Source organism: Carlito syrichta, unplaced genomic scaffold (genome assembly GCF_000164805.1).
Source record: "Carlito syrichta isolate Samal-C Ts95f unplaced genomic scaffold, Tarsius_syrichta-2.0.1 Scaffold303247, whole genome shotgun sequence".
In the NCBI taxonomy this organism is placed as follows: domain Eukaryota; kingdom Metazoa; phylum Chordata; class Mammalia; order Primates; family Tarsiidae; genus Carlito; species Carlito syrichta.
The window spans coordinates 74,525-90,364 of record NW_007247343.1 but is presented as its reverse complement, the minus strand read 5'-3'; the positions used below and the strand labels follow the sequence as shown (position 1 = coordinate 90,364).

The window sequence follows — 15,840 nt, the reverse complement described above, 5'->3', positions numbered from 1 at the left end:
TTCCAGCTACTTGGAAGGCTGAGGTGGAAGGATCGCTGGAGCCCAGCAGGTCGAGGCGGCCACTGCAGTCCAGTTTGGGCAACAGAGTGAGACTCCAACTCAAAAAAAAAAAAAAGAAGAAGAAAAAACAGATAAAGTGGATTTCATCAAAATTAAAAACTTTTCAGCTGCAAAGGACATCAAGAAAGTGAAAAGATAACCCACAGAACGGGAAAAAAATGTTTACAAATCATAATCTAACAAGAGGTTTATATCTAGGTTATATAAAGAATTCTTATAACTTGGTAATAAAAAGAAAAATAACCCAATTTTTAAAATGAGCAAGGAATCCAAATAGGTATTCTCCCAAAGAAGATATACAAATGGCCAATAAGTGCATGAAAAGATGCTCAAACACCATTAGCCACCAGAGAAATACAAATCAAAACTACAAGGAGTTACCACTTCATACGCACTAGGAAGGCTTATAACCAAAAACACAGATAAGTGTTGATGAGTATGTGAAAACCTGGAACGCTCGTACATTGGTGGAAATGTAGAATGGCATAGCCACTTTTGAAAACAGTCCAGCAGTTCCTCAATTAAACACAGTTACCATAGACCCAGTGGTTCCACTCCTAGGCATATTTCCAAGAGGAATGAAAACGTATGTCCACAGAAATACTTGTATAGAAATGCTCACAGCAGGATAATTCTTTTTTTTTCTTTCTTGTTTTGAGTAGGAGTCTCACTGTGTCACCCAGGCTGGAGGACAGTGGCACACTCACAGTCACTGCAGCCTTGACTTGCTGGGCTCAGGCAATCCTTCTGCCTCAGTCTTCCAAGTAGCTGGAACTACAGGCACACACTACCATGCCCTGCTAATTTTTTGATTTATTGTAGAGATGGGGGGGGGTCTCACCAAGTTGCCCAGGCTGGTCTCGAACCCCTGGTCTCAGGCAATCCTCTCACCTTGGCCTACCAAAGTGCTGGGATTATAGGCATGAGCCACCATGCCCAGCCTAGGATAATTCATAATAGCCAAAAAATGGAAACGATCCAAAAGCCTATCAACTAATGAATGATAAGTAAAATGCAACATATCCATACAATGGAGTATTATTCAGCAATAAAAAGAAACGAAGCAATGATATATGCTACAACATCGATGGACCTTGAAAACATATATTAATTCTCTGTGAAACATGTAAGTCACAAAAAAAGCACATGTAACTCCATTTATATAAAATGTTCAAAATGGGCAAATCCAGAGAAACAGAAAGTAGAGGTCTTTGCCTAAGAATACTGGGGAGAAACCAAGGGTGGCTGCTAATGGCTAAGGTTTTTTCTGGGGTAATAAAAATGTTCTAAAATTGGCTATGGTGATGGCTGCATTCCTCTGTGAATTGTAGCTCAATAAAGCTGTTATGAAAGGATACTGGCTGGGTGCAGTGGCTCAGCCTGTAATCCCAGCACTTTGGAAGGCCAAGGCGAGAGGACTGCCTGAGCCCGAGACCAGCCTGGGCAATCTGATGAGACATCGTCTCTACAACAAGTCAAAAAATAAGCCAGGCATGATTGCGTGCACCTCTTGTTCCAGCTACTTGCAAGGCTGAGGTGGAAAGATCACCTAAGCCCAGCAGGTTGAGGCTGCAGTGGCCATAAGCATGCCATAAGCACTCCAGCCTGGGCTAAAGAGTGAGACTCCAACTCTAAAAAAGAAAAAAGAAAATATACTTATTTCTGGTGCTAGCAATGTTATGTTTCTTCATTTGGATGCTGGTTCCACAAGAGCATTTACTTTGGAAATTCCACAGTCTACACTTATGACTTGCACTTTCATGTGGTATCTCAGTATTTTTTTAAAAATTGTACTCCAGGATGTGGCTATTTTAGTTCATATAATTTATCTAGTTTGAAGGTTATAACTTAGATTTCTTAAATTCTGCTTCATTTTATGTTCCAATCTAGAATGCTAGTATTGCTAATAAATTTCTGTCCAAATTCCACCAAAAATTTAATTCATCTGAATTTTGTTATGAGGCATGTAAATAGTACTTGTAGGGTACCTGAGTGATTCTAAAAACAATTTATTCTCTCAAAAGTTTAAACATACACACCTCCTCATTTCCTTGTGATTTATATTACTCACTTTTTATTATTAAGAGAGCTCACTGGATGAAGGAAAACTTAGGTTAATCCAATGGTATTTTATGGCTCTATATTATAGCTTTTAATAGGTTAGTTATTTTTATCCAATGTATTTTTTTTTCATATTCATGAGCAAATATATTTTTCACTTGAAGTTGGAAAGACTAAATATACTATCAGGGACAGGTGGCAGTCAAATGACAGGTGACAGGTAACCTCCTAAGCCAACAAGCCCAGTCTATGAGTGCACTGTGACCTAAGTTGTTAATCAGAAGAAAATCAAATCTTCAACAGTTTGGGGAAGAAAAGCACACTATCCTCACCTTCCTACCCCCTAAGTATTACTTTACCACAAGTAAACCAGCCTGAGAACATATATAATCAAGACCAGGTGACAGCCAAGAGAATAACAGAGACTTAGCTGTTTTAATACTGTGAACCCCTTGATCAAATCATTCCTAATGTCCACAGTACTGCTGGATTTCTCAGGTATGTAAGCTAATAAATCTCCTTTGTTGTTAAGTCAATCTAAACTGGGTTTTAAGGTACAGTTGGCCGGGCTTGGTAGCTCAGCCTGTAATCCCAGCACTTTGGGAGGCCAAGGCAAGTGGATTGCCTGAGCTTGTGGGTTCGAGACCAGCCTGGGCAACTTGGTGACAATAAATCAAAAATTAGCCAGGTGTGGTAGCACATGCCTACTTGGAAGGCTGAGGCAGAAGGATCGCTGGAGCCCAGCAGATTGACGCTGGGGTGGCCGTGAGCATGCCACTGCACTCTAGCCTGGGCGATGGAGTGAGATTCCAACTCAAAAAAGAAAAAAAAGTACAGTTGTCCCTTAGTAGTTTGAGGAGATTCGTTCCAGGATCCCCTCAGGTACCAAAACCTATGAATGCTCAAGTACCTTATCAAACATGGCATAGTATTTGCATGTAACCTACCCACAACTTCCTGTATACTTTAAATTATCTCTATATTAATTATAATATCTAATACAATATAAATGCTTTGTAAAAATAGTGATAATGTATTTTTTATTTGTATTATTTTTCATTATTATATTGTTTTTTTTTTATTGGGACTTTTTCAAATACTATCAACCTGTAATTGGTTGAATCCACAGATATGGAACCAATTAACAGATACAGAGGGTCAAATGTACTTCAAACAAAAAGACTTCCTAACTGATACAGTTTTCAAAAGTTGGACACAGTGGTGTGTGCCTTTAATTCCAGCTCTTGGTAAGTTACTTAGGAAGATTACTTGAGCCCAAGAGTTCAAAACCAGCTTCATCAACACAATGAGATCCCACCTAAAAAATAGTTAATTAATTAATTTGAAAAGTTGGTCCTTGTTCTTTGCCAACAAGGCAAATCTAGGTAAATACTTAATTACTTTAAAGCAGAAGATATTTTACCTTGGCTTCCAACTGATTGGCAAAAAAGGGAGGGTTGCACATGCAAAAGTCATAGATTATTTCAGATTCTTCTTTGAGAGCATCCATCAAGAGTGTCTTCTGCGGCACTTTTACCACTAGGAGAAAAAATAGCAACTGTTAACTATTATTAATGTTGTAGTGGTTTTAAAATACAGTCATGTGCTACGTATCAACATTTTGGTCTACAGTGGATTACATATATGATGGTAGTCCTGTAAGATTATAATATTGCACTTTTACTGTACCGTTTCTATGTTTGATATATTTAGATACAGAAACACTTAGCATTGCTCAAACTGCCTACAGTATTTGGTAAAGTAATATGATATATGGGTTTGTAGCCTAGGAGCAACAGGCTATCCCATATAGCCTAGGTATATATTAGAATATATCACCTAGGTTTGTATTAAGCACACTCTATGATGTACACACAACCTCAAAATTGTCTAACAATGCATTACTCAGAATATATTCCTGTCAGTAGGCAACATATGACTGTATATCCACAAATTATTTCACACTACTCCCTTCAAAAGATGGAATTTAATCTCCTTCCCTTCAGGTGTAGTCTATACTTTAAGGACACTCGAGTTGCCCAGTGGAGATAACCCCTGGAAGTGAACTAAGGTTCCCTTCCAACAGCCATCTGAGTGAGCCATCTTGGAAGCAAATCTCTACTGTCAGTCAATCTAGATGACTGCAGCATTAGACAACCACCTTACAGCGAATTCAGGAAAGAACCACCCAACTAAGCCACACCCAAATTCCTGACCCATAGAGACCACGAGACAATAAACGTTTGTTTAAAACTTCTACACCAGCCTATGCAACATAGTAAGACCTTTTTTCTACAAAAAAAAAAAATGTTTTAAATTAGCCAGGTATAGTAGTACATGCCTGTAGCCCCAGCTACTTGGGAGGCTGAGGTTGTGGTGAACCATGCTCATGTCACTGTACTCCAGTCTAGGTGATAAAGTGAGACCCCTAACTCAAAAAAAATTAATTAAAAATGGATCACAGACTTAAATGTAAAATGCAAAACTATAACACTTCTAGAACATAGCAGAACATCTAGATGACCTTGAATATGATAACTTTTTAAATATAGTATCAATGGCCTAATCCTTAAAAGAAAAAATAAGCTGAACTTATTAAAATTAAAAATTTTGCTCTGTGAAAGACACTGCCAAGAGAATGAAAAGACAAGTCACAGTCTGCAAGAAAATATCTGCAAGATGTATCTGATAAAGGGCCATTAGCCAAAATAAACAAAAAACTCTTAAAATTTAACAATAAGAAAACGAACAACACGATTAAAAAAATGGCCAGGCCAGGCTCGGTGGCTCGGGCTGTAATCCCAGCACTTTGGGAGGCCGAGGGGCCGACAGGTTTGAGACCACCCTGGACAACTTGGTGAGCCCTCATCTCTACGATAAATAAAAAAATAGCCAGGCGTGGTAGCACATGCCTGTAGTTCCACTACGTGGAAGGCTGAGGCAGAAGGATCACTGGCGCCCAGCAGGTCGACGCTGGGGTAGCTGTGAGTGCATGAGTGTGCCACTGCACTCCAGCCTGGGTGAAAGAGTGAGAATCCAACTCAAAAAAGAAAAAAAAAGGGCCAAAGATGTCTGTTCAGGTATTCGGCCCATTTTTTTAATCGTGTAAAAAAAATAAAAATATACAGATGGCAAATAAGCACATGACAAGATGTTCCATTTTCTGAATGTTTTTGATATATGCTTAATCAATAAATTAAATATGATTAAATGGAAAAAAAAAAGAAAAGATGTTCCACATCAATGTCATCAGGGAAATGCAAGTTAAAACAATGAGTTATCACTACACACCTATTCAGAATTGTCGAAGTCCAGAACACTGACAACACCCAACGAGGAACACTCACAGAAATGCAAAATGGTACAGCCGTTTTGGAAGAGAGTTTGGCGGTTTCTTACTAATTAAACATACTGTTAACATATGAGCCAGCAAGCACACTTTTTGGTATTTATCCAAAGGAGCTGAAAACTTATGGGCACACAAAAACCTGCACATGGATGTTTCTCAAAATTTTACTCATAATTGCCAAAACTTGGTAGCAACCAAAATGTCCTTCAGTAGGTGAATGGATAAACTGTGGTACCCAAACAATGCAACACTAAAAAGAAACGTGCTAAAAATGAATTCACTTTCTGCAATTTTGAGGCAGTAGGGAAAAAAAGTAAAATTAAATTTAAAAATTAAAAAAATAAAAATAAGCTACCAAATAAATACTACTAAGTGAAAGAAGCCAATCTGGAAAATTTACAAAACTGTCTAATTCCAAGTATATGACATTCTGAAAAAGATAAAACTATAGAGATAGTAAAAAGATCAGTAGTTGCCAGTGTTTGGCAAGGAGTAAAAGATGAACAGTGGAAGGACACAGGACTTTTAGGGCAGTGAAACTATTCTATATATATTGTAATGGTAGATACACGTCATTTCATTTGTCAAAACCACAGAATGTATAACATCAAAAATGAACCTCAGTGTAAATTATGGGCTTTGGGTGATAATGGTGTTTCAATGTAGGTTCCTCAGTTGTAACAAATGTCCCATTCTGGTGGGGGAATGTTAACAATGGGGGAGGCTATACATGTGTGGGACAGAGGTATAAGAAATCTCTGAACCTTCCACTCAATTTTTCTGTGAATCTAAAACCTCCCTAAAAAATAAAGTCTATGATATACAAACAAACAAAAAACCTAACCACTTAAAGTCTCTGGAAATGGTCCTCAGGGCACATAGCAAATAAAGAAATATTTACTCAAAACAAATCTACTAAAATAAATGAATAGATAAGTTTCAGAAAGTAGGCAAATTCACAAATACAGAATCCACAAATAACCATAGTTAGTATTTTTTTTTTAGTTAATTGTAGTATCAAAACAGCAAGCCCAATTATAATGTGCAGGATTTTTAAAAAATTACCAAAGTCTGTGTATGGAAAAAAAAGATAATGAGATGTGTTAAAATAGAAAGACAAGTTAATAAACAAAGTTTGAAAGAGATATTTATTCTAGGAGCTAACCTTTTATGAGATCAGATAAGTTATTCTGTTCCACATTTTTCTTTGCATAGTTGAAACACATATCGTCCACTTCTGTTGCAAGGAAATACCAGCCATTTAAGGTTGCTCCAAGTAAGGGATAGATGCAAGATGCCCCCGTACCTAGTAAAATAAAAATTCAAAACACATTCTCCACACTAGAGGAAAGGGTGAGGATAATAATAAAGACACCATTCTTCTCTTCTCAGAATTCTTATAGCATTAGCAGTTAAATCACAGCAGGTAACTGATTTCACATGTACTGTGGTTACTGGGCTCTCTAGTCGATTTATGTATGTTAGCCTGTTTTCAAGATTAGATTCAGACTTCCCAGAGAAGAGAAACCTTGCTGTCCTCTATTGTATGTTGTATGTAAAATGAAATGCGCACAGAGGGCTAAAAATATATAACTTAAAGTGGTCAAAACTCAATTTGATTTACTTTATAGAAATTTAAAATCTCATACAAAATTCTATTTTCTTAAAATAAATTGGCTAGGTGCAGTGGCTCATGCCTGGGATTCCAGTGACTCAGGAGGCTGAGGCAGAAAGATCGCTTGAAGCTAGGAGTTTAAGACCATTCTGGGCCAGACACCATCTCTACAAAAAAATTAAAAACTTAACCAGGCATGGTCCCAGGACACTGAGACAGGAGGACCTCTTAAGCTCAGGACTTCAAGGTTGCAATGAGCCACGAACATGCCACTGTACTCTAGCCTAGACAACAGAGCAAGACCCTGTCTCTTAGGAAAGAAAAGAAAGAGAAAAAACACAAGGTGTAAAATTTTTATGATGGTAGTCCAATTTCCCACATCTCTGCAAGCTATTGCTTGAAAGAAATCAGAAGTTAAAAAGAGAGAGAACTTTTTTATTTTTTTTTATTTTTTTTTGAGTTGGAGTATCACTCTGTCACCCTGGCTGGTGTGCAGCAGCACACTTATGGCCACTGCAGCCTCAACCTGCTGAGCTCAGGCAATCCTTCCACCTCAGACTTCCAAGTAGCTGGAACTACAGGTATGTGCCACCATGCCTGGCTATTCTTTTTTATTTTATTTTATTGTAAAGACGAGGTCTCGCCAAGTTGCCCAAGGCTGGTCTCGAACCCCTGGGCTAGGGCAATCCTCTCACCTCCGCCTCCCAAAGTGCTGGGGTTACAGGTATGAGCCACTGTGCCTGGCCAGAACTCATTCCTTAAATGTGGAGACATATAAAGATATTTGATTCAGAGCCAAATATCAGAGTTATTGGTTAGTTAGCTCCACTACAGTTTCAAGGGACATATTCAGAGGCAAATATTTACGCAGAAAATATTACTCTCTGATAACTAGGGTTTGATCCTAAACTTGTATGTAAAATCTCCAGCTCTAGACTGGACCATATACTAACCACAAACATTGCTTTTACAATATTGACTAATCTTGGCCAGTTAGATCCTAAAGAGTATATTCAGGATAAGGAAAGCCAGTGTTTCTCAAAGGCCTATAGAAGCCAGACTATACCAACCACTCTAGGTCTGCCTTCCTCTGACCATACATCCCGGTTCCAGTCTAGACTTCTAAGTGGTTTGGCAGGAAGAGGCGGAGGCTAGACAAATTCCTAACCCGGGGGCTCATCATACTGTTTCCTCATTAAGTATTCTGAACAGGCTAGTTGAGAAAGGACAATAACTAAAGGCCAGCACATTTAAGGTCTTTGATAGTCACAGTGGTTGCTCTATTGCCTACTGTGTTGGTCCAGGAGTATCCTGGCCCTGATGCTACTTGGCAAACACCTGCTTGGGATTTGTGAGATGGTGAGGGAAGGGGTTGCAAAGGGGGATCAAGTTCTTCTCAGAAACCACAGTTATTTAGCTTCTGCTAGCCATTCTGGTAAGCCAGGGTCATTCAGAATAAGAAACTTTCAGTCACATACTTTTAGCTCTGGAGGAAAAAAAATCCAGAACAGATCCCAGGTCCTTGACTTTCATACAACTGTCTCTCTTCATACTTCAATTTTGTTTAAAAGGGAAAAAAAAGTATATTTACTTCAAGGGTAATAAATGCAGGTTAAAAAACCTGCCCCGCCCCAAAAAGTTTCTCAGTTATCAAAACCAAAAGACTTGCATTCTAATAGATTTGCAACAGATTCTTTACTAGTCCTTTATAGGACAGAACAGAAACCCCTTAGAAAGCCGAATGACTTTTTAAAATGGGTAATAATCTTTGTAATGATAAATAAAAAATGGAAAGTATGTAATCTTAGAATTAGAGCAAACCGATGGAGTCTGGGGGAAGAATTTATATAAAACCCTAATTAGAATGGATGTGATTTCAGTAAGCAGTGCCCCTTGTGAAGAGCTAAAATCCATTAACCTCCTATGTCCCCAAGTACTATTTTAGAGAGTCTAGAGCATAATTAAAATCAAATTAGTACCAAATAGGCTGTCAAGCCTTTTAAGCTGACTAGTTGAGAAGTTATTCTACAGACAAGGTGAAAGATGATGGTCACTTGAACAGGGATGACAGTGGAGATGGAGAGAAGAAGATGATTTAAGAAATCTTTAAAAGGGAAAAAACCAGAAATATTGATAGACATTCTTAGTGAAAATGGAAAGAAGCAAGTGTAAAGGATGACAGGGTGGATTATGGTCGATTCACTGACATAAGAAACGAAGGAAGAGAACCAGGATTTGGAGGATAGAGTATGAGTATGGTTTTGGACATGGGATGTTTTTCAAATATCCATTTCTCTCATATATATGAGACTAGAGGTCAAGTAAAGGAATCTGAGTTGGAGGAATATATAAATATGTGACTTATCTGCATGGAGAGGTGAAATAAAGTCACAGAAGTAAGTGAAATTGCCTAGAGTAGAGTGCTAAACGAGAAAGAGACTAAGCTGTAAGTAAGGAATACCAATAATTATGGTCAGTTATAGAAAGATAAGTGAGCAGAAGTGAAAGAAGAAACCAGAGGAGTCTGGTGTCGTGGAAACAAATGGAGGAGAATGCACAAAAGAGAATGGTGGGGCCAATAAATGCTGCCGAAAAGGTCATGTTTGATGAAGACTGAAAATGTTCACTGAAAATGCATATAAACATCAAAGTTAAACACTACCTAGAAATTATGATTGCTATTAACTATACTATACTTAGAAACAGAGTTGGAGTTGTTAATTTATCTTTCCTATAAAGGACTAGTAAAGGTCAAAGAATTAAAAAAAAAATTAAATCCTATCAAATGAAAACATTGGCTATCACAAACATATGGGGTCTGAAATTAAGTTCACAAATTCGCCACCACACGCTTATGCTGGCAGCACCATACAAACAACTTGGCAAGGTTTCACAGCCTTGGTATATCAGCGTCTCACAGCTATGCTCATGTTGACAAGTGGCAGTGTCTTGTTGAATGGCATTCATTATTGTTGTTGCATGTTTCTGTGTGCCATCATGAGAATGTTGGAGCTTGAATCAGAGCAACAAACAAACATTAAATTTCTTGTTAAACTTAGCAAAAGTAGAAGTAAAATCAGGGACATGTTAGTCCAAGTTTATGGGAATAATGTCATGGAGAAAACAGCAGTGTACAAATGGATTAAATGTTTTTCTGAGGATAGAGACAGTGTCACAGATGAAGAGAGATCAGGACAATCAATAACAAGCAGAACTGACGAAAGCATTGCAAAAATTCAACTACCTGTGCATCAAAATCGTTGGCTGACTGTAAGAAGCATAGCAGACCAAATAAACCCTGATAGAGAAATAGGAAAATCTTAACTGAAAACCTTGGCATGAGGAAGGTGTGTTCAAAAATGGTCCCAAAGGAGCTCTTGCATCACGACAATGCACCAGCTCACACAGCACTGTCTGTGAGGGAGTTTTTAGCCAGTAAACAAATAACTATTAGAACACCCTCCCTACTCACCTGATCTGGCCCCCAATGACTTTTTTTCTTTACTTAAAAGAAATATTGAAAGGAAGACATTTCGATAACATTTAGGACAACAATGGTAATATAACGACAGCTCTGATGGTCCCTCCAGAAAGAGAGTTCCAAAATTGCTTTGACGGGTGGACCAGGTGCTGGCATCTGCACACATCTTCCCAAGGGGTGTACTTCAAAGGTGACCATAGTGATATTCAGCAATGAGGTATGTAGTAGTTTTTCTAGGATGAGTTTGCAAACTTAATATCAGCTGGGCACAGTGGCTCATGCACTTTGGGAGGCTGAGGTGAGAGGATTACCTGAACCCACAGAATTGAGACCAGCCTGGGCAACATGGCAAGATCTCATCTCTACAATAACTCAAGAAAAATTAGCCATGTATGGTGGCACATGTCTGTAGTTCCAGCTACTTGGAAGTCTGAGGCCTTCAGAAGGATTGCCTGAGCAAGCAAGTCAAGGCTGTGGTAGCCATGAGTGTGCCACTACACTCCAGCCTAGGTGACAGAGTGAGACTCTGAGTCAAAAAAAAAAAAAATGGTCAGATTTCAAACATTTATAATTACCATCTCTCTATCTCCTCTTATTCTCCCCTAAATGAATAAACAGTGAACAGTCTGCTCTCTTGTAAAAGTTTACAACTAAGAGAACATTTTACTTTAAGTCATGACTTTCTTCCCGTTAATCTTGAATTGAATACCCTCTACAAATAATCACCCAAGGGATTCCTGAAAGCATTCAGGCCCACATGACCTTTTGTTAAATGGTATCACCTCAAAATCCCAATATGATGACAACTCTGACATCGAATAATTCAGTGTAAAAATAATGCCCAACAGATACAGACATCAACACAGTAATAATCTGAAAAGCTAAGATGTCCATTCTGCACATCTCCTACCACCTTGCTCCCTGTTTGGAGCTGACAACCCCTCCTAAAGAGAAATCAATGGCACAAAATGCCAACTGTAGCAAATAAGAACAGTAATACATACCTAGCCTGAGCCCAGGAGGTCAAGGCTGCAGTGAGTCATGATGATGACACTGTACTCCAGTCTGAGCGAGAGTGAGACTTCAACTCAGAAACAAAAAACAGTATTCAGGTTGAGGACCCCTGATCCAAAATGCTTGGAACCAGAAGCATTTTAGATTTCAAAGTTTTTCAGATTTTGAAATATTTACATTATACTTACTAGTCGAGCATCCCTAATCTGAAAATCTAAAATTCTCCAATGAACATTTCCTGAGAGTACATATTGGTGTTCAAAAGATTTCAGACTTTGGAGCATTTTGGATTCCAGATCTTCAGATTACAGATGCTTAACCTCTATCTATAGCCAGTTTCTTTCACACAACAACAAATAACCAGTAGAAAAGTATACAAAGATCTGACCTTGCAAAACTTATGAAAATAATGTTTAGCCAAAAAAGAATTTGAAATGATATACCTATGTCAATTCCTCTTCGGAGAGTACTTTTGTCGGAGTCCTGGTGACCAATCAGATCTTCTACCCAGTGAATATAATTGAGTCTCAAGGGAACAGTGGGAATTAGTCTCTCCAGCGGAATATCAATAGAAAGTCCAAAATCTTCCCTTAGGAGAGTACAAGTCAGAGCTCTAACTGCTTCAGGGTCTTTAAAATTAAGACTGAGGGGTGGAGAAAAAGAAGTAAAGATGATTAGTAAGATTCTCTACAAGCTCTATGGCAACCTGGCAATACCAAGTGACCATTTTACATTTCCTAGAGAGATCGCACATAGTATACAGAGCATTCAGCACAGTAGTATATATACATGGGTGTTTAACACACTCACAGCATGTGAAAGGCAATATACTTCTCCACCAAAAACATTGTATATCTATACATGGAACATAGAGATTAAGAGTGTCATTGTTTAAAACCCTGCCTGATTGTCCCCTAACTTAGCCATGTCACTTTGGACAAGTTATTTACCTCTATGAGAATATTTCCTCAGCTGTAAAATGGGAATAATAGTACCAGTATCACAGGGCTGCTGTGAGATAATCTGTGAAAAGTACTTAGCAGAATGCCTGGCATGTAGTAACTATTTTACAAATGCTGGCTATTTTTTTGGTGTTACCATTAACACCTGACATTAGCATTCTTTGAAAATCAAACTCTTGGCCGAACTCAGTGGTTCAGCCTGTAATTCCAGCACTTTGAGAGCCTGAGGTAAGCAGATTGCCTGAGCCCGTGGGTTCGAGACCAGCTGGGGCAACTTGGCAAGACCTCTTCTCTACAATAAATTAGCTGGGCTTGGTGTGCCTGTAGTTCCAGCTACTTGAAAGTCTAAGGCAGAAGGATTGCTGGAGCCCAGCAACAGGTCGACGCTGGGGTAGCCAGGAGCATGCCACTGCACTAGCCTGGACAACAAAGTGAGACTCCAACTCAAAAAAAAAAAAAAAAGAAGAAGAAAAAAAATCATACTCTTAAAAGTGGAAAGAAAGAAGTACAAAAATGTTTAATAATGAAAATAGGTTAAGACATTTAAATATAACAAACATTATACACATCAAATTTAAAACTTTATTCTTAGTAGCTTTACGAAGAATAACTTATATACTATAAAGTTCACCTGTAAATGTACAAATGAATATACTAGTTTTTAGTATATGATATATAAATATATAATAAATAAATAATATACTAGGCCAGGCACGGTGGCTCACGCCTATAATCCCAGCACTTTGGAAGGCCAAGACAAGAGAACTGCTTGAGCCCAGGACTTCAAGATCAGCCTGGATAACATACTGAGACCTTCTCTTTACAAAAATAAAAAAAAATAGCTGGGTGTGGTGTCACATGCCTGTAGGCCCAGCTACTCAGGAGGCTGAGAAGGAAGGATTGCCTGAGCTCAAATGGTTGAGTATGCAGTGAGCTGTGATCATGCCACTGCACTCCAGTCTGGGCAACAAAGCGAGACCCAGTCTCTTAAAAAAATTAAAATTAAAAATAAATCTCTCAAGGAGTATAGCTCCTATGAGCCCATTATGAAGAAATTCCTAATGGAAAAAGTTCAATCAACAGATAAATGAAGGAACTACAGTAAGTCCTCACTTAACATCATCAATAGGTTCTTAGAAACTTTGACTTTAAGGGAAACTACGTAAAACAAATCCAATTTTTTTCCTCATCAACATCATAAGGAAATAACTTTATTCAAGGATCTGGTATTTATCATTTCACTTAAAGTCACAGTTTCCAAGAATCTACTGACAACTTTAAGAACTTACTGTATAGCAAAAGGATTGGCATTAAGCATAGAAACAATTTCAACCAGAAAGCCAAGATTAAGACACCTGAGAATTGTGGCTACAATTCACTTATTACATAAAAAAAAGTAAGTGCTTACAAAGCATGATAACATACACATAATTAAAATTCAGACATGATGACTCACACCTGAAATCCCAACACTTTGGGAGGCCAAAATGGAAGGACTGCTTGACCCCAGGAGTTTAAGACCAGCCTGGGCAATATAGTGAGACTTTGTCTCTAAGAAATAAAAAATCAGCTGGGCATAGTGGTGTGTGCCTATAGGCTTAGCTACTTGGGAGGCTGAGGCAAGAAGACTGCTTAACCCCAAGGGATCGAGGCTACAGTGAGCTGTGATCATGCCACTGCATTCCAGTCTGGGTGGTAGTGAATCCACAACTCAAAAATTAAATTAAATTAAATTAAATTAAATTAAATTCAGGGCAGGACACAGGAAAGAGAGGAAATACATTACTACCTCATTTTTTTCTTTCTTCTTTTTTAATCAGGGTTTCACTTTTTCATCCAGAATGGAGTACAGTGGCACAATCACCACTCACCACAGCCTCAACCTCCTGGGCTCAGGTTTTCCTTCCAGCTCAGCCTCCCAAGTAGATAGGACTACAGACACACACCACAACACCCAGTTTATTTATTTACTTTTTTTTTTTCATTAGAGTCTCACTCTGTCGCCCAGGCTGGAGTGCAGTGGCATGCTCATGGCCACTGTAGCCTCGACCTGCTGGACTCAAGTGATCCTTCTGCCTCAGACTTCCAAGTAGCCGGAACTACAGGCTACCATGTCAGGCTAACTTTTTTTTTTTTTAAATTGTAGAGACGAGGTCTCGCCAAGTTGCCCAGGCTCATCTCAAACCTGCGGGCTCAGGCAATTCTCTCGTCTCAGCCTCCTAAAGTGCAGGGATTACAGACTGAGCCACAGAGCCCGGCCTCCAGTTTTTTTTATTTTTTTTTTATTTTTTAGAAACAAGGTCTTGCTATGTTACCCAGGCTGGTCTTAAACTCTTGGGCTCAAACAATCCTTCCACCTCAGCCACCCAAAGTGTTGGGATTACAAGTGTGAGCCACCACACCTAGTCTTAATCTTTTATATATAGGGCCAAAAGATTTCATTCAAAGCTAATAAATTAGAAACACTGGCTCTTCCTGGTTCCACAGCAGACTGCTTTTGGACTCAAGCTGCAACTCTGGAGTCACCTAGGATCCACAATCGTGTGAGTCAATTCCTCATATACATCCTATTGATTATGTTTCTCTGAAGAACATTGCTCAACTACATTCTATTTGTTACTGTCCACAGAGATAAGGAGCTTGTCGAGGGTGTGTTTAATATAACCATAAGGGGGCTGGGTGCGGTGGCTCAAGCCTATAATCCCAGCACTTTGAGAGGCTGAGGTAAGAGGATTGCCCAAGCCCACAGGTTCAAGACCAGACTGGGCAACTTGGCGAGACTTCATCTCTACAACAAATCAAGAAAAATTAGACAGGTGTGATGGCGCATGCCTGTCGTTCCAGCTACTTGGATGGCTGAGATGGAAGGATCACCTGAGTCCAGCAGGTCGAGACTGCAATCGCTATGAGTGTGCCACTGCACTTCAGACTGGGCAACAGAGTGAGACTCCAACTCAAAAAACAACAACAACAAATATATATATATATATAAAACTATAAGGGTTCTTTAAAGTAGAAGAGGAAGGGCCAGGCTTGGTGGCTCAGCCTGTAATTCTAGCACTTTGGGAGGCCAAGGTGAATGGATTGCCTGAGCCTGCGGGTTCGAGACCAGCCTGGACAACTTGGTGAGACCTCATCTCTAATGATAAAATAAAAAAAATAGCCAGGCTTGGTAGCACGCACCTGTAGTTCCAGCTACTTGGAAGGCTGAGGCAGAAGGATCGCTGGAGCCTAGCAGGTCAATGCTGGGGTGGCCGTGAGCGTGCGTGCCACTGCACTCCAGCCTGGGCAAAGGAGT

General features: G+C 39.1%; 1 protein-coding gene across 1 annotated transcript in view; it reads right to left on the bottom strand.

Annotated features, from left to right (window-relative positions):
- METTL16 (methyltransferase like 16) overlaps positions 1 to 15,840 on the bottom strand; it is an 84,546-nt gene that overhangs the window by 35,920 nt on the left and 32,786 nt on the right. The window contains exons 3-5 of the mRNA XM_008058213.2: positions 12,024 to 12,223; positions 6,636 to 6,776; positions 3,545 to 3,660 (exon numbers count right to left, since the gene is read on the bottom strand). Of these exons, the coding sequence (XP_008056404.1) occupies positions 3,545 to 3,660; positions 6,636 to 6,776; positions 12,024 to 12,223 (457 nt within the window). The remainder of the gene's footprint in view (positions 1 to 3,544; positions 3,661 to 6,635; positions 6,777 to 12,023; positions 12,224 to 15,840) is intronic.